The sequence below is a fragment of the Melozone crissalis genome, unplaced genomic scaffold, assembly GCF_028551555.1.
Source record: "Melozone crissalis strain CALT ecotype California unplaced genomic scaffold, PUWL_Pcris_2 ptg000016l_1, whole genome shotgun sequence".
Taxonomy (NCBI): domain Eukaryota; kingdom Metazoa; phylum Chordata; class Aves; order Passeriformes; family Passerellidae; genus Melozone; species Melozone crissalis.
In genome coordinates, this window is record NW_026535794.1 from 58,000,601 (window position 1) to 58,028,197 (window position 27,597).

The window sequence follows — 27,597 nt, forward strand, 5'->3', positions numbered from 1 at the left end:
TTTGATACAAGACAATATGGGAACAAATAAGGATAAACAAAACAAAGAAAACAGACACAGCAACCCACCACTCTGAAGCCAACTCCACATGGAGGTTTATATGCAAAATTCAGAGAACAATTGGAAAATGAAATAAAAATACCAAAGTTAGGGGAAAATTTCTTTGTACATCTGGGAGAAAGGATCAGCAGGGAGCTAAATGTTACCAGCTGCTGGGTTTGTGGAGGAACTTTAATATCTGAAGAATGGCCATGGAAGGGTAGTAGCCTAGGCCCAGTTGAACTTCTCAAATGGAACAGATCCAAAATAAAAGGGGAAAATCAGACAGAGGGGTGGATATTAAGTTCAGACATAATTGGAGAGGAGTGCCTCTAGCCTATGGGAAGAGAATTTTCAGACAAGGACAGACCTCTTATAAAAGTGTTAAAAGACCTCTTATAAAAGTGTTAAAGTATATAATGGAACTTTCACATGGTGGATCCCTGGACCAATATCCCAATATTGGACCCAGGAAAGGAAAAAGAATTGTAAATATGAAAAAGAAATTAAGCTTTTCCGGTGCAATGACTCTGGGAAAAATCCCTATTATGAGACTCCTGAAATATCTGAATTTTGGGAAAATATTAATAACCAAAGGAGCAAATAAAGGAAAGCACCAGATGGCTTATTTTGGATATGTGGAAAAAGAGCTTATTCAGAACTTCCTCTCCTATGGAAAGGAAGTTGCACCCTGGGAATTATACAACCAGGATTTTTCCTGTTGCCAAGCCAAGATGGAGATGATCTGGGAATACTGATGCCCTAAAAAGAAAGAAGAGAGAAACTAATTGGAGAAATTGGGGGATACCAAAAGTGGGGTGATGAAGAGTGGCCACCTGAATGGATAATACAGACATATGGTCCAGCTACCTGGGCACAAGATGGGAGTTGGAGATATTGAACCCCAATTTATATGTTGAATTGCATCATAAGACTACAAGCAGTTGTAGAAATCATATCTAATGAAACAGCAGGGGGTCGTGGAATGAATAGCCAAACAGCAAAAGCAAACCAGAGATGCAGTGCATCAAAATCGATTAGCACTAGACTATTTGTTAGCAGAAGAGGGAGGGGTTTAACACATCTGATTGCTGTCTACAAATTGATGATATTGGGGATGCAGCTGGATATAGCCAGAAACATCTGGAAAATAGCCCATGTGCCAGTACAAAAATGGGAATCTATAATGAATACAGGATGGTTGGAAGATTTTTTTTGGAATATCCTGTTGGAAGAGGGCCGGATTTGTATTGCTATGCGGAATAACAGGTCTAATCTTTTTCCATGTTTGATCTAATGCTTTATTCAATTAATCACTTACGTAGTCCAAAACATGCAAATAATGACAGTATCCACCAATCCAAAGTTGGGAACCACAGGACGAAAGCAGAAAATTATGGTATTGAGGAAAGAAAAAGATGATGAAAACAAGGCATTTAAGACCTATGAAAAGTATCAGCATGCCAAAAGTGTAGAAGTACAAAAGTTGTAGCTCAAGCCAAATACAGTAAGAAAAACAAAGAGGAGGGATTGTGAATTCTGGTTTTCAGGGAATTCTGTTTTTCACTGAAATCTGGTTCAGTAAATGCTGTTTTTCAAACCAATCATCTCCACATCTGCCAGCTCACTGCCACGTTTGATGGCCAGAATAATTTGCCTACTCCCTTCTCTGAAGGCCTTTATGCTGTGGGATAGACTGCAGTGTTACATATACATCTTCCATCCCAATGAAGTATAGGAGCCACAAAACTACCAGTCCTCTTCCAAAAGACACAGATACAGACTGAATGAATAGTCTTTCTGGTTTATTCTAGCACTTGCTAGAAGAACAAGAAAAATGTCCTTTGCTTTTAAATCTGTTTTCTCTACTTTTGGAGTGGAGATGCTATGACCTCCTTTGAGATGGAAGTTGTAGGTAACCAAGAGCTATATCTCATCACTAGTATCATTAATATTTAATTTGATACACTGCTCATCCACTGGCTCTTTGAATCTGCATCACTGCTGGTCAGAGTTTAAATGCTGACTCTGGCCTGAATCCCAGGACCTTCACCTGTCTACTGGAAAGCATGGCTGCTGTGTAGGAAAGCAGATTTCTGGGAGCTGTCTTTATGTCCTGGTAGTCCAAAGGCACACAGTGAATTTTCTCCACTTGTCCAATAGGTGATCATAAATCCCCTACTTAGGCCTTTTGGATACTGTCATCCCTTCAGTGATCCGGAGGATTAAGGCCCTACAGCCTGGCTCTGGTTTCGTTTGGAAAGCAGTTTCTGTCTGGTGGGATCAGAGGAGCAGTAGCCTGGTGGTCTTAGCGCTGCAAGGATAACTGTAAGCCAAGGTTTGAGGAAGAGGGGATGCCCCAGGGCCTGTGCCCCTCCCTTCGGAGTTACGGCCGCAGCGCCATCAGGCAAGCGGTGAGGGGGAAGTGGCGCGGTGCCGGCCACCGCCCCCCCGCTGCGTGAGGAAATGGCTCTCACGTGAGGGAGGCGGCAGCGCCCGACTCACCCTGCCCGCTGCCCGGGGAGGAGGCGCCAGCTGGTCTGGGGCCGTCTGCAGCATGCCGACGAGCTTCACGGTGGTGCCGGTGGAGGCGCAGGGCGAGGAGCGGCAGCGGGATGGGCAGCAGCGAGAGGAGGAAGATGAAGGCGACGAGAGAGACCGGTGCACTGGTGAGACAGTGGTGAAGCGCCGGTGGTCAACGCCTAAAGAGAGCGTCGGCTCTTTGCGTGCGGAGGAGTGGGTCTGTGGCGGGCCTGCGGGCCGACAGAGAGTCCCCGAATACTGTGAGGGGGAGGGGCCGCATCGCCTCTCTGCAGGGAGCGATGCCGGGGCTACCTGTCCAGGTGTAGAAGTGCGGTTCAGGAAAGGGCGAAAGTCTGGCGCCTGGGGTGGCTGAGAGCCTGTTTCTCTTTGTTTCCATTAGTCAGCGCCGGTGGCCGAAAGGAGGAAGTACTTACGGGCGGCTCCAGCCGGGGGAGAGGAGCAGCCCGCGGTCGGGCGCGGCGCCTGCCCGGGGCGGTGTGGGGCGGTCAGACCGCCTTCCGTCTGCGACGGGAAGCGGGCGGAAGCAGCATCGCCCGCGGCGGTCTAACGAACGGGGAAAATACGTAGAATCAATCGTTTCGGTTGGAAGAGATCTTGAAGATCAGATTATCAAATCCAACCATTAGGCTGTCTTAAAGGCTAACTGCTGTTGGAGCACACTAGAGAGAGGGCTAAGAGGCAAGATTCAGACTGTGGAGAAGAGCACAATTTTACCTGCGTTGCTCCAGGTGTTTGTCCAGCCATGTGCTTTTGCATCAGATATAGCGTCTAGGGTTAAGTAGGTGTTTGCTACGAGATGCCGTCGTGTTCGGAGCCCTGCTTCTTGCTAGGCCTTGTTCCTGAAGTCTCCTGGGGAAGTAGAATCAAACCGGAGGTGGAGCTCGGGCATCGTGAGTGAGGGTCTGCTCAGGACAGCCCCTAATGCAGGGGCAGTAGTATTTCTCCTTCAGCGTTGCTGGGGAAATGAGTGATTCTTCATTTGCATGACAAGGCACTGCTGGGAAAGCAGTAATTTTTGTGGCGCTTAACACTGCCTTTTTCCGAAGCGTGTTGCAGCAGCAATACCAAGTATGGTGTGTATCACTGCTAGCACTTCGAGAGCTAGTTCACATGTTGCACTTTGTTCTGGATGCTTTGTTACAATCGATACTTCTGTAAAGGTTTGTGGGGGGATTAACTTTGTTACATGACAACAGGTGAATAAATGGCGGTTTGTAAAAGGCATCTTATTTTTGTGGTACTGGTGACAGATAAATAAGGCTAATTCCGTGTGATGTGGGATATGAATGTAAAGAGATAAAAACAGATATTTGACAAATTTAATATATTTATAACATTATTTTAGGAAGCTAATATAGTAAAACACCAAGCTGACACAGTTGGGTTATTTTCTTCCAAAGCTTTCTACTCTAAAATCCTACTTACCTATTAAAGATATATAATACATATAGTTGCCTTTCCCTTAGTATATTCAAACAATCTCTAGGTGTTCTAATAACTGCCTCTTCTTTTCCGAACTAAATGCAATGGAAAAACCAAAGCAATATAAGCTGTGACAGTTTAACAATTTGTTTCTGACAACAAACAACAACAACAACAGTTTGTTTCTGTGACATCTCTTTGTACTAAATGGATGACTAGCAGTACAGCATTAATCTGGAGAAATTTTGTTTTGGTAGAAGAGCTAGTGAGAGAGGCATGGTGTATGATGTTTACACAGGTGGCATTTTAAAATACTGACTATACATACAGGCAAAGTTAGACAGGATTTGTTAGACTGCATGTATAAATGAAGTATCTGAAAGGCTTGGAACATTTTTAAATCCTGGGAAGGTGAGAGGAAGAGAGGAACTGCTACTTTCACAGTGGTTTATCACAACCCTAAAGACCAGAGATAAATAAAAAAAAAAAATTATGTGATTAGGTAGTGTTTTGGGGACTAGTAGTTACAGTTGCAAGATATATTTAAATACTGTTATGGATCTGTATCAGTCAAGGGGATGAATTTATGTATGACTCTTCTTGTGTGTTTGTAAAATTGGAAGTAGAGAGGAAAACACTGAAAAGGGAAGGCATTGATTTGTATATAAATTATAGGCGAAGAGTTCTGACCTCACGGAGAGATTAAATGCTACCCTCTGACAGAGAGTTTTGGGAAGTGAAAGATGTGCTACTTAGTGTTGCTTTGGGTATTGTATGGAGTTGTTAAGTTAATGCTGTATAATAAAATAATTGTTCTTGAGTTATTCTTCTGAAAACTAAAGAATTCTGTAATGTTTGTACTTCTGATAGCTGCTGTAGTTAAGCCCATCTAAAAGCCTGCTGCTCAGAGAAGGACTCCTTGCCCTTCTCACTGCTCCAGCCTTGAGAAAAAGGCTAAGAAGTAAATTATTTCTTTCCTTGTCCTCCTCTGTGTCTGGGTTTGCTTCCTTTTTCCTGCGCTTGACCATCAGACGCTTCCCTGGTCTGGTTCAGCATGCTAAACTGTGAGTAAAGTAAACTGCTGGAGAGGTAAAAATCATTTTGGGTTGAGGTGAGTACTGCAAAAAGTGAGAATGGCTAGGGTTGTGTCAAGGTGAGAGGTGGGTAAAGCTGAGAGCAGAGATGAACATAAAAAAGACGAGAATGGGAACTTCCCATTTGATTTAGCCTATATAGCTCAGCATGCTATTTTGTTCCAGTTGTTTAGAAATTTAGCATGTTATCAGTTTTGATTGAATTGTCTGTCTTAAAAACCAAGTAGTTTTTCCTTGACTGCACTAGTACCTTTTTAAAAAAAAAACAAACCAACCTACCAAATACATGAAAACCTGACAAACCTGTCCCATCAAACTCTGATAATTTTTTTTGAGGGAATCATTTGTATGCTGTCTAGTCATTAGATCAACAGTAGTTTTAATTTTTATTAGTAAGGCACTTACCAATGAGTGCACAGTTTTGTGCATTTATCCCCTTTCACACATTCTTACCTGATAATCATCTGTGTCATAAAGGAGTAACCTGGGATGTTCTTGTTCTATGATCTGCACTCCTTCTTAATAATCTGAAATTCCATAGCTTCATATTTTCTGACTATATGATACTTTGATGTATGTGAAAGGAGGAGAAGACGTTTGTGACTCCCTATGGGGCTGGGCTGTAGCACTAGTCACAGTAGTACTTCAGAAAAGGCAGAATACTTCAAGTTAACATGGTTTAGGGTGCAGCCTGCTAACTCAAATATTCACAAAGTAGCAGAAAGAAGACATGCCTGTTTTCTGTGTCTTTCAATGTGCTTATAATAGACTACAAAGAAAGGGTAGTCAGGAGATAGTAAATGGTTGAAGAGGAGAAGGAAATATGAGCCTATAGACAGTAAGGGATGAAGTTTCATAAGAAATTCTGGGCTTGATTTGTTTTGGGTGTTTTGTTTGTTTTTTTCACACATAGTTGTAGTGACTGTCTAGATAGACCTGTAAAAATTTTGTAAAGTTGATCAGCTTTTCGTTCCCTAGCAGCTGTGTGTATCAGGTGCTTCAAGACATCGCTAGTATTTTTAGCATCCCATAGTATTATTTACCTTGCCTTAGCAGTTTCTTATTTAGAAACTAATATGAGAACTAACTCCTGCAAATTCTTTTAAAATTGAAGACCCTCAAATACAAGGAATAGCAATAACAAACCTGATCATCTACGAAGAAGCCATCATATAACTAATGAAGCATGGATGCCGTGAATTTCTGTAAAATGTTACTTATTGGAAAACCAGGGAATAGTCGACACGTGTGTGTGTGTGTGTGTGTGTGTATGTGCTAATGGAGGAAGATAATTAATCTCACGGAGAAGTCTAGTGTATTTTCAGTCAACCCTTCAACCTTAACTGCCACAATTGACCATGCTCGCAGCATAGATGTTATGATCAGAGAAAAGTAGATTTTAGATGTTATTCAAAGATTTGATCCCAGGAACTAGTCTGTTCCTGTCACTGGCATCCATTTAACAGAATTGAAACACTTTTTATGAGTCTAAGGCTGATTTAAAATGTGCAATACATTAATCCATAAACTAGAAAACAGTGACATATTTAATTTGAAAGAGAATTAATAAATTATGCTGTCAGTCTAAAAAGAAATCTTTATAAATTAAAAATATTTGTTTTTAAAAAGCTTACAAAATTACTAGAACTATATTTTAAAGTGTTTATCTGCTATATCTTAAGTAGAACAAATGCCAACTATTTCTACATAAAATCAATGTTTAAAAACTAACTGACTTGCTTAAGGTCTGCTAATACGTACAGATATCTTTTGGTGTGTAAAAGAAGATTTTTTAATAGTAGATAGGTCTTTGGAATAGGTTAATACTACTTGTTGCTAATCTCTACTGATCTGTTTAGTGGATATATTTTAAAATGAATTTATTTGATAGAAATAAAACTTTTAAAGTACTTATTAAATGGACACATGGGATGTTTCAGTGACTTGATCTTCCCATATCACTAAGCAGGGTGTTAATTGCTGACAAAAATCCTTCATCTTAATTCTCTTCAGTGAGTTCTGTGACTCTCATGTAGTTCATGTCATGTGCACTCATGCAGCCTGAAGTCTTAATGACTTCTTTCAGGATTAATCCAATGCTAGTAAGAAACAGGATTTGAGGTCTTACGCTAAGCTGGGAGGAAGGAACTGTCAGTTTCCTCTTTCAATTCTTGATACCTGAAGAATCATCAGAGGAGACCGACTTAATTTTCCTTAATCATGAGTGAGCAAGATTTTGAAGAAAACGGGTCAAATCCAAGTGAGTCTCTTTACAAGACAATACTGTGGTTTTCTAATATCTTTCTTACTGAAATAGGAGGTTCTTTTACTTCCAGCCATATTTTAAAGAATTTATAAAGAGCTTTTGCAGTTTTCATTAGAAGTAAGTTATGGTTGACGATAATAGCAGCCTAAGTAAAGAAAAATCTAAGATTTAGCAATGTTGATAACATAGATGATGGATGTAATATTAGAATCATCCATTATGTAAAGAGGTTTATTTACAAGGGGTTTAAATACACTTTGTTGTGCATATCAGTATAACATATAAATTATGCTAATCATTAATAAAAATACTGGAAGAAATTTGTGATGTAGTAAATATATTTAGACATCAAATTACTAAAAAGAACCCAATAACACAAACCTTTTGAGTTAGGTTGCACTGAATTCTTAAACCAATGTGGCACAAGAATTGAGGGAAAGTGTGTTCAAACAAGTTTATGGATGCCTTTTTCATAATTTGCATTATAGGAAGACAGTGGCTTTTAAAAATTTGACTGTATTGTAGAACTCCAAGGTGGCTTTTAAAAACATGACTATGTTTTAGAGCTCTAAGGAGTGCTCCAGTATGTGGATTTAGATTAGAAGTGTTAGGACATTTAATTTATAAGATTCTATGACTTCCCTTTTGTTGCCTGCCAATCAAAAACTTGAACATACAGGAAGGAAATATGCATGATAGAGAAGATAGAATTACAGATTTTGCCACAGGCAGCTTTCTTGGATGCGATGGTCATATACATCAGTTTTATTGACTTTTAAACTTTATGTATTTTTACCTTAAAAAGTTTTGTTACAGTAACATTAAATGTTTGCTGTCTCTTGTGCAAACAGGATCCCATTTTCATATTCTCAGTTTGCAGTGGCTTGTTCTTAATATGACCAAATACTATCTGAATGAAAATGTTACCTTTTTTTATTTAAAACTGTTACATTTCACCTGTATATGGCTAACCAGAACCTACCTCAAGGTACATGGACTGTGATTAAGAGTTGCCCTTTGCAAACTGTGAAGAGTTAGGACTTTTTTGTTAAGGGTTATTCCCCAACTGCAGTTCTGCTTTAGATAACAACATATAAAATTAGCAATTTCTAGTGGGAATCAAAGCTTTTCTAGTTTAACACATGTACTTGTTTGGAGAACAGTTATACATTATCATAGCTGAGCTTCTGTATTTGATGGTATGATGTTCAAAAGTTTGTGTAATTCTCACTCCTTTGAACAACACTAGTATTCTTTTGCCATATGAAAGCTATCTACTTTTATTTTTCAGATAGATGTTAAACTCTTACAGCATGTCAGGAGAAAAAGATGCTTGCTTTTTTGGACAAAACATGTTTGAATATAAGGTAAACAGGAGCATTAGGAGCATTACTTGGATATGAATCATGATGGCAGACATAGTGTGGGACAGTGAGGAAGCAGTGAATCTGGAAAGGATTTAGGGGTCAGACTGGAATAGAATATCATGAGCTTGGTTTAATGCTATGGTAAAGAGGGCTAGCCTGATCCTCGGAGTAGAGGTGACAATTATACTTCTGTAAATAGCATTGACTGAGGCTGGTGTTAGAACGCTGTATTTGATTATCAGAGTTTGATTTTTTTTTTTGATGTTGTGTAACTTAAAACCTGTACAGAACGTTTACACAAAAAAAATTTAAAAGTTAGAAAAATGTTTTAGGAACTTTTTTGATTTTTCAAGAGATAGGTTGAGATGATTTAAATAAGTATAGTTACCTTTACTGAGAGAAAATACTGTAAGTGGTTAAATTTGGAAGCAGTTACTAGGATGTTATACCTGGAAGTTTGAAAGAACCAAATTTAAGTAGAAATATGGAACAATTTGAGATTTTTTTAAATATTAAAACCCTTAAGCTTTACATGAATTAATAGGTTTTTTTCTTATTTCAGTTCTGAAAACATCAAGAGATGCACTGCTTAATTTTCAATATGATTTTTTTAAAGTTATAGAGCTTAGGGATCAAATGAAATTCCTAAACCTGCAAAAAGATGGGAAATTAGATTAGATAGTTGAATATTTTTGTTCTAATCTCCTGATCAGGCATCACAGTGCAAATTTAGGATTACTTAAATGGTAGTTTCCTATCCTCTATCCTTTCTCTGCCACTTTCTCTATAACAAGACAGCTATAACATACATTTTTCATACTCTGCTACTTGTGATTCAGGAGTGGGGAAGGAAGCAGAGGTAGAATTGTTATGAATGCTAAGGAAGTTGTTTCTGTTTGAGTAATTGCTCATTACTACACTGATTGTCTCTGGTGACAGCATATGGATTTATGTGAGGAGCAGTATGATATGGGGATGCAGAGTGGTGAGTAGTAAGTGTGAAAGGGGAATTGCAAAATTGTTACAGTTTGAAGGGACTTCTGGAGATCATGTTAGTCCAACCCCTGAATAAGAGGGCTACCTTATTGATGAAGTTGGCGTCTCCATGTTTAAGCTCTACTGTTGGATTCTAGTTTACACTGTATAAAATGGGCCAGTTTGGATCAGCTTAGAAATTTTTACCTGTTAACATACTTTAAAAGTAATCTACTTTTTGGTGTTTCTGAGGATTGCTACTCAGAAACTTCTGAAGAAGATAAATTTGCATACCATGCTGCCTTTTGTGTCTGTGACCAGCACTGAATTGTGATGTGCAAAAATTGTTACCTTGTTTGATGTGTGGAAGTGTTAATAAAAAGCCATCTGATGACAATGTCAGAAAATTTAAGGCCAGAACAGCTCTGGTATAGTTTATAATAATTTGTGTGGGTTACACTGCATTGGCATTTGGGGGACTAGTGTGTATGGATGTGCACATTGTAATGATGTGCATCAACACACTAAATATTATCTTCAGATATATCTCCTACCTTCTCTTCTTGTAGCTGTATGTCTTGTTTACAAAAAAAATGTCATTGCAGCTAATTTCCATTCAGACATAATCACTCATCACAGTGCTTGAATATATGTAGAAATCAAGAGTAGGGTTTTTTGCATGTCCCATCCACACAGCAAGTACCACATAGGCTTTTAGGAAAGGTACATTAGAGTGAGAGACAACTGCTCACTTTAAAAATTTTAAAAGGTTTATTAAGCCTTAACAAAAATATAACAAAAGGACTAAATAAGGAAAAAGTTGCAGCGCTGGGAGCTGCCTTCATGGCTGCCTACCATGTGGCTGGTTCATCTTCAAGATGGATGCTCCGTCTTTTATACCCCTGGGGGTTGCATCAGCCCACACTGGCCCCTTCCAAAGTCTGTCAGTCAGCTCTTCTTTGCCATTCATTGGTGGAGACTGCTTTCTTGTAACTTGATTGGAGGGTCAGGTATTGTCATGCTGCACCCCCTTAGCAACAAGCTTTTCTGTTCTCAACTGCCCCAGGTCGGGGCAGATGTGCACGCCTTCTCTTTTACCTGTCCTAGACACCCCAGGCTGTCTGATGGCAACAATACAGAGTGGGAGGAAAATGGAACTATGGGGAGAACAGAGGACATCTAAACTACATTAACATAATTATACATTAATAAAGCTTCTCTTAATTTTCACAAAATGTTCATCTTTTAATTGTAAGAGCCAATCATCTCATTATCTATCTATAGCAATTAGTCATGGCTTTAGGTTGTCTACTGCTCCAGCAGTAAGCACAGAATTGTGTTAGTTTATAAGAACATTCCATATCCGATTAAAAATTGTAATAATAATTTTTTAAGAAGGTACAAGGATAGAAACATAATTTTTAAAACTTAGGCTTTGATGACTTAGTTGAGTGACATGGAGTATGATATCAACAGGCAAATTTTTTCTGTGTCAGAAGACACATGAAACATACCATAAACAAACCCAAAGGGTTTTTTTTGGTTATTCTGTTTTGCCTTTTTTGTGGTCCAAAATGAAATGCTAGTCTAGATTTAAGATTTTTGCCTGTAAACCCTCATAAACTGAGTTACTTTCAGAAATCAAGCAACAGAAAGTATTGATTTTTGGAATGCTTCGGTTGCAGAAACTGGATTTCAGAAGAAATGCAGTTTAATGATATGTCTGAAACTACATTGGAAGTTCTATGTTTTATTTTATGTTTCACTCAGCTCACACTTGAGAAGTGTTAAAACAGACACAATTTCAAAAAGACCTAATGAAAAGGTGATTTGCTTGTCAAGCATTGGAATGGGCTGGCCAAGGACGTGGCTGAGCCACCATCCCTCCTGGTATTTTAAATATGTGTAGGTGTGGTGCTTAGGGATATTGTATAGTGATGAATTTGGCAGTGTTAAATGTGTGGTTGGTGTCAAGGTGCTTTTCCAACCTACATGATTCTGTGATTTGACTATCTTAAAGCTTCCTCATAGAGTTCAAGAGGATAGGGCTGAGATAAACAGAGATGGCTAGACTTACTAGTGAAATGAAGTTTTTATTCCTTTCGTGTTCCATGTAACCTCAGTAGAAGTAACTGAAATAGCTTTTTCTATTGTCCACTTGATGCATGAGGGGCAAGATTTACTGGATTTGTGAAAAGTGTTAATCCTGTCTTAATTTAAATCTGGTTTTCTAATTAATCATTTCTTTCCTATTGAATCTTCTTTTGAAGAAAGAATAAGCTAAAGATTGAGATAGTTTGTTTGGTTATTTTCACCACAGATGATGTCTGTGCATTGAGATTCTGAAACTAATTCTTTCTGCTGAATGGTATAATACATGTCAGTTTGACTTACATGTTAATAAGATTCACTGTATATCTAGACATATTAAATAAGGATACTTCAGAAGGTGGTGGTTTTTAATTTGAAATAAAGGTGATTTTGTTGACAGCAGTGATTAAAACTCAAAGGTGTTCATAGGTGTTTTTATGAATATATTAACAAAAAGAAGACCAAGGAAAATCTATCCTTTCTTGGATATGAAGGGTAACATTGTAACAAAGGATGAGGCAATCTGAGGTGCCTTTTTTGCCTCAGTCTTCAACAGAAAGACCAGTTATCCTCATGGTGACCAGCCCTTGGAGCTGGTAGAGAGAGATGGGGAGCAGAACTGACCCCCTATAATCTGGAAAAAGTAGTCAGTGATCCATTGAGCCACTTAGACACTCAGAAGTGTATGGGGCTGGGTGGAACTCACTAGAGTGTACTTGGGGACCTGACAGAAGAGATTGCCAAGCCACTCTCTATTATTATTGTTAGTCCTGATAAACTGGGGAGGTTCCGGACAACTGGAGGTTAGCCACTGTGGTACATGTATGAGGTTCAGTAAGGCAAAGTGCCAGGTCATGCACAACAACCCCATGCAACTTTGAAGGCTGGGAGAAGAGTGGCTTGAAAGTGGCTCATCAAAATAGGACCGCAGAGTGCAGGTCAACAGCTGATTGAATATGCGCCAGTGGTGTGCCCAAGTGGACAGGAAGGCCAATGGCATCCTGGCCTCTATTGAAAGTACCATGGCCCGCAGGACTAGAGAAGTGATTGTTGCCCTGTACTTGGCACAGTTAAGGCCACACCTTGAGTTTTGTGTCCAGTTTTGGGCGTATTTCTTCAAGAGAGATATTGAATTGCCAAGTGTGTCCAGAGAAGGGCAATGAAAAGGTCTGGAACACAAGTCTGATAACAAGTGGCTGAGGGAGCTGGGGTCATTCAGCCTGAAGAAAAGGAAGCCCTGGAGGTACCTTATCACCCTCTGTAACTACCTGGAAGGACTTGTAGTAGAGTATAGGGGTTGGCCTCTTCTCCTAGGCAACTGGCAATATGGCTAGAGGAAATGGATTCAGACTGCACCAGGGTAGGCTCAGGTTGAACATGACGAAGAATTTTTTTACTGAAAAGGTGCTTAAACATTGGAATGGATTGCCCAGGGAGGTGGTAGAGCCACCATTCTTGGGGCTGTTCAAGAAATGACTGCATGTTGCACTTAGTGCTGTATTAAGATGACATGGTAGTGTTCAAAGTTTGGACCTTATCTTAGGGCTCTTTTCCAATCTTAATGCTTTTATGATTCTATGGTCCTAATGATTTTATAATTGTAGAAGTAGTCAACAAACTGCAGATGACAGAGTACTTGTCAGTTTGCTTTTTTGGTCACTTTTTCAGTGTTGATTCTCTTTCAAGTGAAGCTAAAATAATATTTGACATGATATGATTTGACATAGCATTGCCTATCAAATTGCTGTGCCAAACATACACAAATACAAAAAGAAAACTGTGTTAGAGAAACAGAAGTTTCTTGCAGTCTGTCGCTACCAGACTATTTTGAAGGCTATCATCAGAAAACTTTAAAATATTGGTTGTAAGCCCTGAAATAGGTTTCCTGTTCTTCAGGTCCTAAGTTCTGCATTTTCCTGTTTGAAGCCTGTCAGGTGTGTTTAACAAGACCTTTGTTAGAGATGCTGTGCTCTTTTTTGTATTGGAGTAAAGCCAAGTAACCCTGTTTAGAAAAAGAAACATATAAAGGACAGCTTCACAATTCTCCAATCTACAATGTAAAATACTATGTAGTGGTGAGATACTGATTTTAATGTCCAGAACTGGTTAGCCAAAACTCTAGTCTTCAACTTCAGAATTATGAATACTGATTACCTTTTTTTTTTTTTTGCTACCCTTTTAGTGTTTAGATTAGTCTAATGATACCCACTGAAAGAGTAACTCCAGTGACATTATCATCTATATGAAGGCAAAACAATAATTGAACTTTCCCAGCTCACTTTTTGAAGAGTAATCCTTTCTGAAGAGATTGGAAGTACCCTGAAAGGAGTACCAATATTTAGTTAATGATTACAGATACCAGATGTCAGTTAGTGAGAAAGTCAATAGAAGTATGGTCTTGGCAAGACTGAAATCAAGCAACCTTATTTTTATTTTAACTTGGGAACATACCTATTAATGAATGGCTTATAAAAACTTCAGCAGAAATAATGGGGTTATTTCAGGAATGGAGCTAAAAGAAAAACATTGCAAAAATCTTGGAAAGAAAATGCAGTGTCTTAAGCAAGAAATCCGAGTGCTCATATGCTTTAGCAAAATGGTAAGAGAAATCAGGATGTATTTGTTTCAGGGCAGAGTTGCTCTTTTGTTGTCTGTGAAAAAGCTAATTGAATCTTTCTCTTAAGTACAGTGGAGCCCATTAAAGTGGAACCCATAAATGCCAATTTCTCAGATAATTTTGTGTGAAACCAGCATGTTCCATATACTGTGAAACATCTCAAGGTGTTAGTTCACAAGGGAGATTCTTTTGTGTTGACAGTGTTCCTTCTGCTGACCTTGCATTAACCTTGGTTGGTAGAGGGGTGCCTAACCAGGCTGTAGGACTTGAAGTAGTAGGAGACCAAATATATAATGTAGAGAAACAGAAAAATGAAAGTTGGAGGATGTGGATAGAAGGAAATATATTGGATGTGTGAATTCATTGCCATTTCTTCTCTGGACTGAGGAACTAATTTTAAAGCCCTTATTTTTAGGGCAGTTGTTATATTCTGTGTCTCTTATGATAGTATGTGGTTTCTATGTCATGATACCAATAACTATAGTGATACTGTGGAGAGTGGTAGGAAATTAGTGGTGGGAAATCCACAGTCCCTCTTGTATTTGAGGGACTGAGATATATTTCTGTCTGGTTTACAACCAAGATAATATGTTGTGCTAAGACTAGTGTACACATTTGCCAGAGCTTTCTTCTGGGATTTCATGTAGGGAGCAGAGGAAGAAGACAGGGGAAAAGAGTACAGCCTGTTCTCTAACTGTTCCTTAATTCTGTAGTGGAGAGACTGTAGGTGCTATTGCTGTCATCTGTGCATATAAGGGCAAAAGGGCACACAGGCAAAGTGGTGCAGGCAAGGACTTGAGATTATTTGGAAATGCCAGGGTTGTGACAGTATCAGCATGTCATAGTTTTTGTAGTTTGTCGGCTGAAAGGCAGTGAAAGTAATGCTGTATTTTTTGAGAGGTGTGCCAGAGCAGGTCAGTAGAGCTACAGGTTAATGCAATTTCTATTTCAATAAGGAATAGACTAAGTGTAACATGTCATGGAAGGTTCCACACAACATTTACAAAGTAATTCCTTTTGCATTTCATAAATTCCTATCTCAACTACTGGAGATTTTTTGAGGGAGTCAGTAAAGTAATAAAAAGGTTATTTTATTCTATATTCAAAACCTTTATATGTAGTGCAGTTATCAAGTGTTTTTAGGGAAACTAGAAAAGGTAGGGGAGAAATCATTATGTGTGTTAAAGAGTAATAATGATGAAACACTATACCAAGATTCGACTGCTAAACTAAATCTCCTTAAATGTTTAGCATCCACATGTCTGAGATGAAAACTAGGTTTGCAGCAACCTATGGTCTTATTTAGAACCAGCTCTTACCAGAGTCTTCTGACTATTCCTTTTAAAGTATTCCTTTTAAAGTAAAAAAGGGGGTTTTTTCCCTCTTGTTTTAATTGTGTTACTTTTCCTCTAGGAGATGGGATTTCCAGGGAAAGTAGTCCATTTATTAACTGTGCAGAATTGGGCAGAGGAAGCATGTATGAAGGAAAGAATATGGCTCTCTTTGAGGTAAGTTAAATACTCCAAAAACATATTTTACCTTTAATGGAGATAAGCAATCACCTGTTTACTTTCTGTCTTAAAATTTAGTGGCAGGGCAAATGAGTTTTAATAACTTTTTCATAGTTTGGTTCCTGCTAACATTCCATTTCAGTGTATTTGAATAGTATATAGGCAAGAACAGTAAATATTGGTGTGCATTAATGTGAAGATATGAAATAAGTCTTCGTGCATTTAAATTTTTGGGCTAGGATCTTGACATTGTTAGATAAAGCTACTGGAAGTCAAATGTATTTTTTAAAGAAAGCAATATTCAGTTTTAAGAGGATTAGCAAAATAATTTGTTCAACAGGGGAATTTTTGTTACAAAGCAAAGCTAAAAAACAAATTTGCAAGCCATGACTTAGTTGTATTATCCAACTACAATGTAGAGCACACCATAGCAATTTCTAATGTAAATATCTACTTTATTAATGGACATTTCATACCTTTTTAACCAACTGAATTATTACAATCAAATTACTGAAAAAAGTGTATTAATTGAGTACTTTTAAGGGCCACTTTTGCAATTAAATAGTATTTCTAGTAAAAACCTTAATTGCTGTGCTCTAGCAGCATCAACTAGTCTTGCTCTGATGCTTGCTGTTAACAAAAACAAGGTGCTTCCAACAGTGTTTAGCCACCTTACTGTTGCATTCTTCTCAATTTTTTCTTGTTGTTCTCTTACATTTTTCTCTTCTTCCTTTCAAATATCTTTGTACAGAGGACATGGCTTTTTGTCTCACCTGTGCATGACCCAAATAATGTATATTTACTATTTTTCACTGTTCTAGAGCAAATTTTGCTAAGGATCAAACTAATGTTGATCATTAATTGTCTTTTTGTCATGTATGCAATAGCTTAGTATTTTTTGACAGGAATGATGGTATTAAAGTTCTGTCATTGAATTTTTCTCCTTCAAGCTCTATTCCATAAAGCCATTTCCAAAACTTTATGTGGTTCAAATTAGTTGCTGTATTCCTCAGTGATGATAATTTGGCCACAGCTGCTTTTTGTCCCGAATCTGTTATTTTGAAACATGGCTCACATTAAATCAACTGACATAAAACCATTATTTTTACGTATCTCAAGTTATAGATATTGCTGTTAACGGTATCGCATTGAAACCCTTCTAGTGACTGCATCACTGCTGGTGTTGTGGTGAAATTTTTTGCTACTATGTATGTTTCAGAGTAAGTTTCCTATAATCTTGTTTTTCTTGTGTTTTCAGATGTGAGAGTTGTATAAACTGTTAAAAAGAAGTTTGACTATTATGACCATTATCATTACCTAATCTCCCATACTTTACTTGTTGTCTGTGTTTGTCACCCTGTTCTCTTGTCTTCTTTCCAATGTTCAAGATTTTGTATTTAATTGAATTCTCCTGGATCCATTTTTCTTGGAATTCTAATGTTGTGTATTCTTCTGGATTGTATGATATATTTTAGCATGCTTTTGTTTTGTAGCAGTAAAGAAAGATGGGCTGACTTCTGTGTCAGGTGCTGTTACATATGTGCAATTATATGTAATAGATTTGTAGGTATTTTCAACAAGTTAACACTTTGGAAGTAGTATGCCTGGTGTAAGAAAATATGTAAGCCTGCAGCACTAGACTTCAGAGAGGTACTTAAGTACTTTAGTGCTTGAAAAATCATTTGAAGTCACTTCTAAACACAAGCAAGGTGCTGGAAAAACTCATGTGCTGGAAAAACTCAAATGACCCAACTTTACCAGCACAATACACTAAAGACTGTGCTGTGATGAAAATAGATTTTTAAAATTACAGTGGAATTTCTCTAGGTTTTCCTTATATTCGAGCTGTAAGGTAGTGTAAAAATATTAAAGAAATGGTGCAACATAGCCATGTAGAGTTAAACTTCTAGAAATAATAGAGCCTTCTTGTTGGTTGAAAGCTGACTGGTATTCTGTCATGCTAATTTTTTTATTTGGCTGAATCAGGGCTGACCTGTTGAGTATATTTGAAGCAGTATCTGAAATGATGACTTAAAAAGAAAATTTATTTAATAAATGCAGTTTTCTTCAAAACCCAACAGGAAGAAATGGATAGTAACCCCATGGTGTCATCTCTTCTGAATAAACTAGCAAACTACACTAATCTGACTCAAGGAGTGGTGGAACATGAAGCAGATGAAGACAGCAAACGAAAGGAAGTGAAGGTATTTAGATTTCTAATAATTTATCGAGATAAAGCTAGCTATAAGAGGTGTATTTTTCAACCGGAAAAGAGAATATGTGGGCACCTAAAAATGGGAGTGAGGTTTGTAATACCATGTTTAGAACGGAAGCATTTTTGTAGGACTTGTGTTAATTTGATGTTCTTGTTAGCATGTTTTAGCAAAACTGTGCTGTAAAACCCGTAGGTAAAACATGTGCAAAGCTAGGATCTGAAACATGGAGTATACCCAGTTTTTTCTTCCTTTCTTTTCTTCTTCCTTGTGAACTTGTGCAAGCATCAGTACCTGTTACCTACCTGTAATGAGCATACAGTAGGACTTTTTGCAGATTTATCAATATATTTTAACTGCCTAGGTTTTTAGGTAGTTATGTTAAGGCAAATTTGAGATTAAACAGGTCAGTCTTTTAATTCTATAAGCATATTTGCACCTCTTAACATGGTAGTAGTTTTTTGAGTAGCTGTCTTAGTTTTGTGTGTTGGAGTAAGTATTTTTAAAACTTAATGGATGCATTCCAAGAAAACACTTTGTCACAAACATCAAAAGTATTGTACTTGGGGGAGGGGAAATCATATGCTCTGTGTGACACATTGCTAAACACACTTGCTAGAAGTGAGCTGAATTCATCAAGGCTTGTCTGTCTACTGGATACCCAAAATGTGTATCTGTGTCTGTAGAAGTGTAATGTATGCAATAGTTGGAGTCTGCAGTGGCATGTTGGATTGATCCCTGTTAGCAGAGGCTGATTTTGAAGGAGAAAGCTTGGAATAAAGCATGTGACCTGACAGAGTATAAGAACATATAGGCAAGGGAAGAATGATCAGCTGCATGGTGAGCATGGTGACTGAAACTAAGAAAATAAAGGCAGATGCTGGGAAGAGACAGTGCTGGTAGTCACCTGTCTTTGTGTAGGAGAAGGGGTCCTGCTACTGAATTTATATGCTGAGCTATGAAGAGAAGTACATGAGAATGAGAAAAAGGAAAATGAGCACAGAGCAGAAAAGACAGAGATAAAAATACATTTGAAAATAAGCTCAGAACAGCAGCTCATTTGATTGGAATAGAGCTTTGAGTGGAAGTTGGTACCAGGACAGTGGGCAAGGGTCAGAGATAAAGTCCAGCTGTTTGTTTAACTTTTTCCTTATTCTGCATTTGTTCATGGGTGTGCTTTCTTTCTGTTTGTATAGTTGTGCTTGATCTATATTTGTTTCATCTCATTTGAAGATAAACTTCAGATGTGAGAAAAGTAACACTGATCATCTCACACTTTCCTTACTGTGAACCCCTTTGTCTGTTCAGCTGCTGTGTAGAGGTTTTTGTCAATGCAGCACCATATTACTCCCTCTGGAAACTGACTATGAACAAATGAACATCATGTCTTTGCTTGCACTTGATCTTGTTTGTGCTCCATGTGGTGTCCTGATAACACAATTTTTATGTATGTGTCTTAATTTCATTTCTGAAATTGTGATAGTTAAGTAGTAGCCTGTCAGAGTAGCATTTTAATGGTGTGATTGAGACAGTGGAGCTGATGCTGCGCATGGATATTGCCCAAGATGCTAAAAATAAAAAATGCAGTCTAAATGGCATTCTATGGTTTCCTATAAATACTTGGAAATTTAGTGTTTTCTTAATAATTTTGATAACTTAAATCAATTGCCATTTTTCACAGCCCAAGTTGTGATTTAAGACTATCTTGTGTAACTGGAAAGCTACTGTGTATAACTGTTGATTTTAACTAGATTATTTCAAAGCCCGTTTTCTCTTCATAAGTGTAGACGACTGAAACTTTAGTGATGAAACCTGAATGCTTTTGTGTATGTCTTGACCTATGATGATCACTAGCAAATAAAAAGTACACATATACTATGTTGTGACAGATTTTGCAGTTTTTGAAAAAAGAAGTTGTAGTCAGCTCTGCATTACTTCACACTCTGTCTTTATACATTGTCTGTCTTTTTTTAAAATTAAAATTACTATTAAATATAATTTTTTGTGCCAGCTTTGTGGCAATTTGTGATCAACATTTTGCAGAATATAAATGATATTTTGATTATGGCAGTAATTTATCTTTAACCTGTAACTTTAGCCTGTAACTGGTATTTCAGAAAAAGTTTGTAAAGTGTTATGATCAACAGATAAAGGGCCATCCTGTCCCTGTCAAGGTGTCGTCCTAATTCCTGTGGAACAAGAGAGTTTGTTATCACAAATAGTTTTCTCTCTTTTCAGGAATTTTTCTTTATTAATAGCACATGAATATTTGCAAAGCTGGACACTCCGAAGCTACCATTCATTTTCACTTGGCATTTGTTCATGGACCATTTGTGATAAGTGTTTGTGGAATAAAGTGTTTATAGATTTAAATTTTGTAGTGCAAAGGAATTAAATTGATGTTCTCGTTTTGTTTCCAGGGTCCACGAATGGGCACCTTTATTGGCGTATATCTTCCCTGTTTGCAAAACATCTTGGGAGTTATCCTTTTCCTGCGTTTAACATGGATTGTAGGAACAGCTGGAGTTCTTGAGTCTTTCATCATTGTGTTCATGTGTTGTGCTTGTGTAAGTTAACCTTATTTTATTTCTTTTTTAAACTCCTGTCCAAATCCTCTGTTGAAAGAGTACGGACACCTTCTAATATATGAGTATCAGGGAAAAAATAACCACATTTAATCATACTGATAAAATTGTACTGGTATTTAACCAGTATGGTTAAATTGAGAGAAATGGGTTATATATACAAGCAGTGGGTGTCACGTGTCAGTCTAACCCGTACGGACATTCTATTGAGTTGATCAAAGTAAGCTTTTTTTTAAAGTTTTATATGAGTTTTATTAAATCAGCCTTTAGCAAATATTTCATTATTAACTTAGAGATCTGAAGTGTTCTGTTTTTTTCAACTTCAGAACAAACTGAATAATAAACTACAAATCAAATTCCGCAGCATTGCATCTATAAAGTAATTTTTTAGAATATGAGGTCTTTACTAGATGTTGTCATAATAATGTTACAATTAGTTTTCACTACTTTTTAAATTGAAATAATGAACATACTATTTTAAGTATATGCAATAGTCTATATTCTTCCAGTTCTTTAAAGACTATGTCAAGTGTAAGTTAACTAAATCTTCTGCCTGAAAAGTTGAGTACTTGAGTTGCATGAATATCTCAAATTAAACATCTTGGGGTGAAAAAAAGTCTAGTTACATTTGATTACTGTTTTGCCTAATCTTTAAAAAAAAACCCTCCAAAACTCTGGTATTTTAAATTTCTTCTATTTCATCTTTCCACAGACTATGCTAACTGCAATTTCAATGAGTGCTATAGCAACAAATGGCGTAGTTCCAGGTAATGAAGAATTTTATCTTACATGGCAAATTCTTAAATAATGGAAGTTTAAATCTGGGATAAGAAATTCTTATCATTCTCAAATATCAGAAGTAATGTTTTTGTATCAAATGCATTTTTTCTTTTAATTGATTTTATAAATAACTTTTTAATGTGAGATACAGTCTTTAAGACTGGGTCTTCTGGGAATTACAATCTGCAGCACATCTTTGTCATCAGTCATTTGATCCTATTTTAATCAAAGATAAGATGTTATAAATTGAATTAATGGAGACTGGTCTTCACACAAAGCAAATTTCTTTACAAATAAGGGTACTACTTTTCTCTCTCCTGAATTTTCCTACATTCCAGCTAAACCCTGGAGTTAGTTGTCTTGTTTTCTGCAAGAACAGTAACTGGTCTCATGGCAAAAATATTTTTCTGCATAAACACTCTAGGTTCTGCCCATCTCAAATTTTCAGGATAGATTGATAAATTGATTCGGCTTCATAAAGTAAAAGATTTTTTTTTTTAGTTGCAAAATCAATTAGCTCTTGAAGCTCTTACCCTTTTTAGTTTCTCAGCACAATAATTGATAGAACTCAGATATTGGTATGAACTCTAAACTTAAACTGAAGTTGTTGGGCTATAATAATAGTAAAAGCTATAACTTGTGAAGGATGTAGAGTAACTGTATTATAATTGTATTTCATGGATCCAGTACCATATATGAAATAAAAAATCAATAGACAATTTTGTTTAAAATACTCATGTTTTATAATAAAATTGAGTTATTCAAATCAGTGCGCAGATAACTAAAATGTTCTGCTCTATTCTCATATTTTTAAAGTTCATTTTAATGGTTTTGTTTAACATCTCTCACAGACTTTGAAGCCTGCAGTTCTTACATGAGACAGGTCTTAATTTTCACTTTTTTTGTTGTTGGTGCGAGTTTCTTAGAGAAATGATGCTTGTCCTGAATATGGAGAAGGCAGGAAGCACAGATAAGAACCCAGGACTGAAGGAGACCTTTATTTCGCTTTTATATGCAAGAGCATTCATTATATTTAGTAAAAGGATTGGTGATGCATCATAATATCTTTCTTTGTTTCTCATTCATTCAGATTGAAAACACTGAAGTCTGTCGAACAGACAGCCCAGGTGAATGGTGGAATCACCATCCTTGGAAGTGTTCAAAAAACAAGGAGGTGTAGTGCTTAGGGACAGGGTGTAGTGGTGGACTCAGCAGTGTTGGATCAATGATAGGACTTAATGATCTTGGAGGCCTTTTCCAAATTCAGTGATTCTATGAAAAACAGCTTTAGACTCTTCACATTGATAAATGTTATTTAAAATTGCACACATCTTTCCTCTGTCTCTTTCTTCCCACAAGCAGGACAAAAATCATTAATTTAAGAGTAGATGGAGAGGGAACCAGAGAGAAGAGTTTGCCTTGAGGTAGTTGGTTGACATTCTAAAAGAAAGAGATGAGCTTGAAATTTAGAGCCTTATTAAAAGGCAAATAGTGCAATGGAAATAGGATGGTGGTGGTGTAGTTTATGACTTAAAGAAAGATGATGCATACATATAGGAAGTAAGAGTGAGAAGAATTGAAGAACTCGGGCTAAAAGTGAATTTTTTATATGTGGACAAAAAAAAGCAATCCCTTCCCAACACCTTTAAACAGTACTAAAAAACTGTGAACTGTAGTGAAAGTGGCAATGGTTTAGTATACAGAAAATAGAAAGAATCAGTAGAAAAGAATCTGTTTTGTCCTTGTCTCATAAAGCAATTATTTTGGAAATTGTATTGTTTGATGGGGAATAGCTTAAGGTTAGAAGCTAAAAGTTCATTCATATCTATTTATACCTGTATATCCTTTTCTAATTTACTTCTGTTAAGTTGTGGAATTTTTCCTCTTCTTTCTTCGGTCTTTGCTTTCTATTGCACAGACAATGCATATGGGGATATTAATCTTGAAATGTGCATACTAACTATCTAGATGGTGTAGACATTGGTTACAGTCTAGTCATGAGTATGTCAGTGGAGGAACATGCAGTGGTTATCTTGATTATGTTGACTGAATGATTCAAATTTTTGCTCTCTACTGCCATCCCTTATCTGAAATACTGGAAGTGTTTTGTTTGTTTGTTTTGTGTATTTCTTTGGTGTTTTTTGGTTTTGTTTTGTTTTGTTAAATTCACAGCTGGAGGCTCTTACTACATGATTTCAAGATCTTTAGGGCCAGAGTTTGGTGGAGCAGTGGGACTTTGTTTCTACTTGGGTACAACTTTTGCAGGAGCAATGTACATTCTTGGTACCATTGAAATTTTATTGGTAAGTACTAGTCTTTATTAAGACTAAATGTATTTGGGCTGTTTCAGAATATTGCTGATGAATTTTCTTAATGGTCTAAAATGCATTCTGGTTTGGTGATCGTTAATGTTTTGATACTGCATTTTAGGATGTTGATATTTATTCTTACTCATGATTATTTCAGGAAGTTAAATTCTTATCAGTAATACAAAAATAAATTAAATGCTATTTGATGTATGTTTATTTTATACAATTTGTGAACCAAGCAGAAATATTCTCTTTCCAAATAATAGGTGGAAAGCATTAGTAGGGTACTCACTGCTGCTTAATGAAAAGTTGTGGAGAACATGAAGGGCATATCTGTGATGAGGCAATAATAATCTATCACACTTCCTCATTTCCGAACTACTGGCTTTGAATTTTCATATATTTGCAAAGATGCTGTGGAATTCTGCCTGTGTGGCAGTGGCCTGACTACTATGTCTTTGTTCATCCAGGAGGTGCCAATAATTGGTCATCAAATCAGAAACTAAATATATGCACAGAAGATACTTAAGAATTCTTTCTTGTTACTTACTATGATCTGTGTAATCAAATCCAGGGTTTTTTTACATTAAAATTAGAGACAGTAGTCACAAATGCTTGCTTGTGTGATCTGATCTGGCTTGTTGTCTGATCTATAGCAGTAACACAAGCACATGTTCAATTGTGGATTGAATTTGGTGCACTCTTCTCCCTATTAGAGGGTCATGCTGGGTTTGTGTTGCTAATAAAAATGTACAAGATCTAGCGACAGAATTTGAAGTAAAATGCTGCCCAGGATATCTGTCAAAGACCTCAGAATAGACCCCTGACATAGCCACAAGGCATGAGTATTGCTTTTTCTTTCATTGGGGCATGGATTATTTGGAGAAACAGAAATCGGTCATCTGCCTATGGTTTTCCCTGGTAAGGCTTTGAACAGCAGGGCAACAAATCCACAAGAAAATCTTCTGGAGTACCTCCATAGAGAGCCTGACACTTCTGCAATGTCACAGTGTAGGGTTTTTTAACAATATATACTTTATCTGTAATAATTTTTTTTAGTTTGCTTCCTTTTTCTTCTATGATGATGTGACAATTTTCATATCTTCCAGCATTCTAGTAAATAGTAATTTACTAAACTTAAATTTAATTAAGGAAAATTATGGTACGTGATTGTCTATGTCTATTTTTGGATTTTGCTTATGAATGCATCACGTCAGTCTCCTGTTCAAAGTTTCTTCCTGCCTTTAGAAATTATATTATTGAAAAATAGTCATTTGAGCAGTTTTTTTGAAGGACTGGAGTTGCCTCAAGCCCTAATATTCAAGCCCTGGTAGCTGAACAGAGAGGGGTGTTTTTAGGGGTGCTAGAAGAAGGCATATAGATATTGTTGTGTAGTGTAGTACACGAATGTCTTAGAACTAGATCAGTTTGTCTTCTCACACACATTTGTCAGTATAAATGCTATTAACAGTTTTCAACTTCTTTTCAGGTAGAGCACACCAAAATTTAAGAAAGAGAGATCTGTGAGAGAATCTTGTTTGAAATTGCAGTAGTTGGAAATGTCTGGTTTAGCACATGACTAAACTTCTTCACAATAATTGTAAATTGTGCTCTTGCAACTTTAGATTAAAATTTTATGAAGTATTATATAGGGTCTATAATACTGAAAAATTTTTAGTTTATTATACTTTTGTTTGTTTCTTCATATGTTGTTTCAATCAATGGAAGTCGTGTTTATGGTGTGGGTTTTTTCTTTTATTTTTGTCATGGTCTACTTCCTTCCACCACCAAATACCTTAGCTGTTTTCCCCATTTGGCAGACACATGAATTAGAGGAGTGGAAGATCTTTAATAGGAGATAAGAAGCTGGAGCAAAAGTTGTATCCTACTCTTAATCCTTGTTTTTCTTTACCCTCACCCTTTTCCTTCCTTTATCTCTAGAGTTTCTCGATGCCCAAATTATATGGCTAAACTCATTTGTGAAAGCAAAACTGGTATAGAAGGTTAGATTTTATAGTTCAAGTAAATGATTTAATAAAATGTTCATTATTACATGTATGATAGCTCACCATATCTCTTGCAGACCTATATTTCTCCAAGTGCTGCTATATTTAAAGTGACAGATGCTGGTGAAGAAACAGAGGCTATGCTGAACAACATGAGAGTCTATGGAACGTGCATTGTCATTCTGATGGCCATAGTAGTTTTTGTGGGAGTAAAGTATGTCAACAAGCTTGCACTGGTCTTCCTTGCCTGTGTGATTCTTTCCATCATTGCCATATATGCTGGAGTTATTAAGACTGCTTTTGATCCACCTGACTTTCCGTAAGTGCAATATTGACTTGTGTGGGTTATTTAAAAGAAAAAAAGTGTGGGGAGGGAATAGCTACTGTAATCATTTCATGTTTTAAGCTAAATTTCAAAATACAAACACATTGCTTTCAGTGGTAGCTTTCTGTAGTTTAAATACCAATGTGGTCATTTGATATTCTGAGAAATATTCACATATCTGAATATTTCTCTCATTTTTCATAAGATATGGTAACTCTAGAAAATGTTCTTTGGTGCTTAAAATTTGGCTGTTATTTCATCCATACCCAAGGAGCAAGAAGGTGCGTTTTGCTGACAGTAAATGTAACTGCTTTATCTAAAGATTTTAACTAAAAACCTGTAGAATAAAGTAAAAAGGTCAAGAAACCATTGTCGCTATTAAGCATTGTTATAAAAAACCCCATAAATTTAAACTTTCTGTGTTATGAAGAAATTTTAGAAATTTCCATTTCTCCCTACTTAAAAATGACACATTGAAGTGTTTAAATTCACTTGTGTTTGTGAAGGCTTTCCCATTAATAAAATAAAATGTTATTGTTATGCATGACACATTGCTTCTCAAGGTCCTTGATGTGCTTAATTCTTAGCTCAATAGGAGTTACTTCTTCAGTCCAGTTATTAGCTGCAATTTACTTTACCCAGTTAAATGAGTTGCATTTTTGTACATATTTTTCTGTTGAAAGACGAAACAAAGTTAAATTGCTTAAGACATGATCAGAATAGGCTGATAACTTCAGTCTTGTGTGGCACTTCATAGTAAGAGTTATCCTTTGCTGTATGATTGTTACAAATTCAATATTACTTTGAAGTGTTGGTAATTACTGCTCTAATTGACCATTAGAGCAGTATTTGTGGATTGTTCTGTAGCATTGTTTTCCATGTAATATGTAAAAGTTTGACCTATTTCTGAATAAAACTTATGTTTCTTACACTAACTTCCAGCGGGGCAATAGTAATATCTTTTTGTGACCTGTATAAGTAAAAGAGAGTTTGTGTGGATATGTAGCATAGGTGAGACTCATTACCAAGTTCCTGGAGGTTTTATATGTGGCTGCTACTGTAATATTATTGTATTGGGGGAAAATATAAAGAGTTTATTTTCCACTAAATATAATGGTTTACATTTAGAGTCTGCCTCAAAATGAGAAACTCAAGTAGGGTCTTGTGTAATGGTAAGACTGATCTGATGATGGTCGTTAAAAAAACCCAAACAAAACAACTTCCACTTAGCTGGTTAGTTAGGTTGATATCACTAATTTCTATTAAGTTTGTCCATTGTGTAGGTGGTAAAATAGTTTACCTCAAGATTTCCCAGTTGAATCAAACTGAAAGAAGTTTCCACTGCTTGTATTATTTGACCCTGCTGCTATTGAGTCATCAAATCAGTAGCAATTAAAAAGAAAACTAAGCAAGGCAAGTGACAAGATGATCTCTTTAGCAACAGTTTTCTGTT

The 27,597-nt window shown here is 36.7% G+C and overlaps 1 protein-coding gene across 2 annotated transcripts in view; it reads left to right on the forward strand.

The window, feature by feature from the left end:
- The first annotated feature begins 1,298 nt into the window (after positions 1-1,298).
- Positions 1,299-27,597, forward strand: part of LOC128935199 (solute carrier family 12 member 7-like) — an 85,243-nt gene continuing 58,944 nt past the window's right edge. For both annotated transcript variants that reach the window (XM_054273334.1, XM_054273335.1), the window contains exons 1-7: positions 1,299-2,708; positions 15,829-15,923; positions 18,008-18,130; positions 20,560-20,706; positions 21,437-21,491; positions 23,677-23,807; positions 25,897-26,138. In XM_054273334.1, the coding sequence (XP_054129309.1) occupies positions 2,597-2,708; positions 15,829-15,923; positions 18,008-18,130; positions 20,560-20,706; positions 21,437-21,491; positions 23,677-23,807; positions 25,897-26,138 (905 nt within the window). In that variant the 5' untranslated portion in view covers positions 1,299-2,596. The remainder of the gene's footprint in view (positions 2,709-15,828; positions 15,924-18,007; positions 18,131-20,559; positions 20,707-21,436; positions 21,492-23,676; positions 23,808-25,896; positions 26,139-27,597) is intronic.